Source organism: Lathyrus oleraceus, chromosome 5, assembly GCF_024323335.1.
Source record: "Lathyrus oleraceus cultivar Zhongwan6 chromosome 5, CAAS_Psat_ZW6_1.0, whole genome shotgun sequence".
Classification (NCBI taxonomy): domain Eukaryota; kingdom Viridiplantae; phylum Streptophyta; class Magnoliopsida; order Fabales; family Fabaceae; genus Lathyrus; species Lathyrus oleraceus.
The window spans coordinates 400,337,987-400,342,293 of NC_066583.1; the positions used below are offsets into that span (position 1 = coordinate 400,337,987).

Consider the following 4,307-nt stretch of genomic DNA (forward strand, 5'->3'; position numbering starts at 1 on the left):
AATATTAATTAGATTAGGATAATAGAAGTTTAGGTTTTTAGGAATATTAAATTTAGAGTTAGAATAATATTTTGGTTAGTGTATAGAAATATTAGAATCAAATAATTTTAGGATTAGAAGTAATTAGATAATCTCTTAGGAATTTTAGAAATATTGAATTTAGTTAAGAATTAATTGGGGATTATTTAGAAATTTCATAATTAGAAATTTAATTCGCTTAAACCATAATTTGTGAATTGACAATTTTACCCCTAGGCTTAGAAATAGGCTAATCTTGCATGCTCCCTTAGTTTTAGGACTTATAGAATTTTCTAATTGACCAATTAGCCTAGCTATTATTTCTCATGTGGTTAACCTTGATTCTAATTCATGTTTAGATAGAGTTTAACTTTTAGAATTAACTTTCGCTTGAATGATTTTATTTCCGCACTCCCTTGTACTTTACATGTACCCCATCCCATTTTTGATGTATGCTTTTACTTGCTTTTTTTATTGCTTTATAGCTACCCCTTAGGCATTAGGAGCGATCACTCTTTCGCAATCAATAAGCAAACCCTTGATCCAACGTCAAGCTGTCCTTTTTCAAATCAAAAATAGTAAACAAACCCTTGATCCAACGTCAAGCGGTCTTTTCTTAAATCAAACCCAAAAACACAATAAATATGATTAGGATTGTATGCCACGAGCCTTAAGTGGTAAAGAAGGGATGAGAATGGAGCTTTCCTACACTCATTTTGAATGCTTTGAACACAAGACGTTTGACTTGGTAGTTCGAGGTATTCACCTTTATCCATAGTCTTTAGTGCAATCCGAAGTTAATAACACTTTCTCAAAACATAAAAACAATCCAACGCATTCAAACCTTTTGTTTGAGCCTTAGGACCGCACAATCGAAAACCCTTCTTCAAGTTAATAAAATCAACCAAACAAACAAACTTTTTAAATCCACGAACTACGGGGCTCTGATTTCACACTTCAACAAGTGGGCATACGTAGGCACAAGGACTCAATCCTTGGCGAGCACACTAATTTAAAATCTACCTCCACTCCACAAAACCCTTGGCAAGCAAACATTCGATAAACAGCATCCACGTAAGCGTAAACATTCTAGATGGTTGTCATGGAGTACCATGGATGTGAGGGGTGCTAATACATACCCCTTGCATAACCGACTTCCTGTTAGCTAGGGATTTCGACAGATAGTTGAAGGTCTTTGGAAATATTAGGTTTTGAGAATAAGCAAGAAATGGTTGTGGCGAAACTGTCTAATTCTCTGTAGGTAAGCAATTATTTGCTGTCGAAGCCTGGAACTTAAAAGATTTTTTGGGGTTTTCATAAAGCTCTCTTCGACATAGGTGTTCACAGAGTCGAAGCTTCAAGCGGAAGTATTTGAAATTTAAACAAAGTCGTTTCATCAGACCAACACGTGGAAACATCTAAGATATCCAACGCTTGGGAACGGAGAACTTGGCAGTCATATATGTAAAGGCCGTTAGGGTCAAATTACTATAAATATGGGTCTTAGTTTTAGATTCAAGAGGTGTTAAAACAGATATACAGAAATTCACAAAATACACACCGGAGCGAGAGAAAAGAGTTTTTACGCTGAAAATGTATGTATGAAGAACACCATAAGTTTCGTTCATGTTATATTTTTCATACCAATTGTTTAAATTAAAGTATTTTACTGCCTCTTTATCTGTCGAATTGCCCTTACTTTTCAGTAATTTATCATCATTTTTATTTCTGCATTTACATTTCGCCAAAGTATTCATTTCCAGTACTTTCTCAAAACCTAAGGCATTTACTTCGAGTCATTTATTTTTACCTTTCCTAAGTCTTTTCGTTATCTTTAAGAAACCTTTTACTACGAAGTTATCGTCATTTACCTTGTTTTTAAAGTCATAAAGTTTCACTTAGAATCGTTGTCTACACACTTTTTCGTCATCCACAAATTAGAAACAAACTTAACCATGAGTCAAATCACCGTAATAATAATTCTTAAGACACATGTCCTAGGATCAATCTAGTCGATCCTGTGAGTTACCAAAAATATATAAATTTGGAAGACTAGCGGTTGTTTATCAGAAATCACTGGTAAACAAATTGGCACGCCCAATGGGATGGTGTCAAAAGAATTGTTGATTACAATAGTTGTTTTACAATTCGCAAAATTGTTGTTATTCTTTTGGTTTAAAAATTAGTGTTGTATGATCCTTAGAAGTGGCGGGATAGCCAACAATTCACAACCTATAACCAATAGAAAAAACGCGAAAAAGATGGTTAATACAACCAATCAAGGGGAACAATTCTCCCCCCAGGGAACGGGCACAATCGGAGCGAATTCGATTAATGTATCCACTGAAATCCCTAATGCACAGGCCATACCAACGTCTGGATCCATGGCCTTGCATAATTCGACATTAATGCCTATCATATCAGGCGCAGCAGATACTCTTGCAGTTTCAACCCCTAGGCCACCAGGATTCGAAAACTTTAGGCATGTGAGAGATTACCCATATGGAATGCCATCTACCGCCATGGCAGGGCTTCAAAACTATTCTTCCATATATACTCAACCACATAATACGATTATTTCGCCAATTCAAAATTCTGGATCTGGCATGAACCATATAGGTCGAAATAACCAATCACAAGGAATCCCCACCCTACTACCTACCCTTACAACGAATAATCAGGCAGCCTTTAGACAACAAATGGATGCCAGTAACCATGATATGGTAGGAATTCTGGCCAGAGAAATGAGTACCATTTTCTCTCCTTTAATACAGAATGTGAATAGGACTAATATTGACAATGCCCCAAACATACCAACAATTGTCAGCACGGATGGGACGCATAGCAGATTTTCTAGGCGCCCCACAACCTGCTGTTTGACGCAGGCCAAACCAGGTTATAATCCAGGAAGAAGAACCAACGATAGATCAGGTTCGACCAAAAAGGCAAGCCCCTGACAAAAGAGTCATGGGGGCAAGATTGGAACAACAGCTAATTCGACGGGAAGTCCCTGAAGAACAACCTAGGAGAGTGATAATGGTTAATAGAGACCAGGACGTAGACGAAGTAATTCATAGGGTCAGGCGGGAAAACATGATGGAAAACGACCTAACCAATATGATAGAGAAAATCATGGCCCAGAATGGTCTGAAGACAGGACTTCGACGGCCAAACTATTCTTCTCCTTTATCAGAATATGTCCTGCAAACAAAATTACCAAGGGGTTGTAAAATCCCTAAGTTTACCAAATTCTCAGGGGATACTAGTGAATCCACTATAGAGCATATAGCCAGATACATGACTGAGGCAGGGGATTTGGCGAACAGTGAGAACTTGAGAATTAAATATTTCCCTAGTTCTTTAACAAAGAACGCCTTCACGTGGTTTACGACCTTGCCACCAAATTCCATAGACGTTTGGCCCCAGTTAGAAAGATTGTTTCATGAACAATTCTACATGGGCCAAACTAAGATAAGCCTTAAGGAATTAGCCAGCATCAAAAGAAAATTCACCGAACCTATAGATGATTATCTGAATAGGTTCCATTTGTTGAAGTCTAGATGCTTTATGTAACACCCCGATAATAATATGATAATTATTTAAATTAAAGTTAATAATATATTTATTAATTTAATTAGATAATTGGATTATTATTATTATTATTTTGGAATTATTGAATTATTATTATTATTGGGATAATAATATAAAGTGGAAAATATATAAGTGTGAAATAAGGAAAAAGAGTCTCATTTGGAAAAGAAAGTTTTCACGTGAAACAGAGAAGCGATTGAGAAAGTGGAGAAAGGGCAAAGAGGCAGAGCAAGAGGAAGAAGATTGGAGAAGAGAAAAGCTTGGAGATTAGAGATTGCCGGATTAACTCAGGTAAGGGGGGTTTATCGTCGTTTAATGGGTATTATGGGTTAGCATGTAATGGGTAGTGATAAACCGTTGAATTGACCCTAATTGGGATTTGGAATGCTGAGAAATTGTGATGAATAAGTTGTGTGAAAACTGTAATTGAATCTGTATTTGTGTGAGTTGTGAATTTCCGAACGTGTAGCTTTTTACGGAATTGGAATCGGAGGTCCGGAAGTCCTCCAACGGCGGAAAATGCAAAGAATTCTGCATTCTGCTTTGTGTTAGCGCAGGAACAGCTTTCTGTCTTGCGTTAACCGGTTAACCCAGGGTGTTAACCGGTTAACACTGTGTTGTATTGTGAAAAATTGCTGTTTTGTCTGCGTTAACCGGTTAACCCAGGGTGTTAACCGGTTAACACTGTTGTGATTGCT

General features: G+C 37.0%; 1 protein-coding gene across 1 annotated transcript; it reads left to right on the forward strand.

The window, feature by feature from the left end:
• The first annotated feature begins 2,985 nt into the window (after nt 1–2,985).
• Nucleotides 2,986–3,591, forward strand: LOC127081031 (uncharacterized). The gene has a single exon (XM_051021322.1). The coding sequence runs from the start codon at nt 2,986–2,988 to the stop codon at nt 3,589–3,591; it is 606 nt and encodes a 201-aa protein (XP_050877279.1).
• The last annotated feature ends 716 nt before the right edge of the window (nt 3,592–4,307 follow it).

What these genes read in the sequence shown, in the direction of transcription:
- LOC127081031 (XM_051021322.1), top strand. Translation starts at nt 2,986, where the DNA reads ATGGGGGCAAGATTGGAACAACAGCTAATTCGACGGGAAGTCCCTGAA.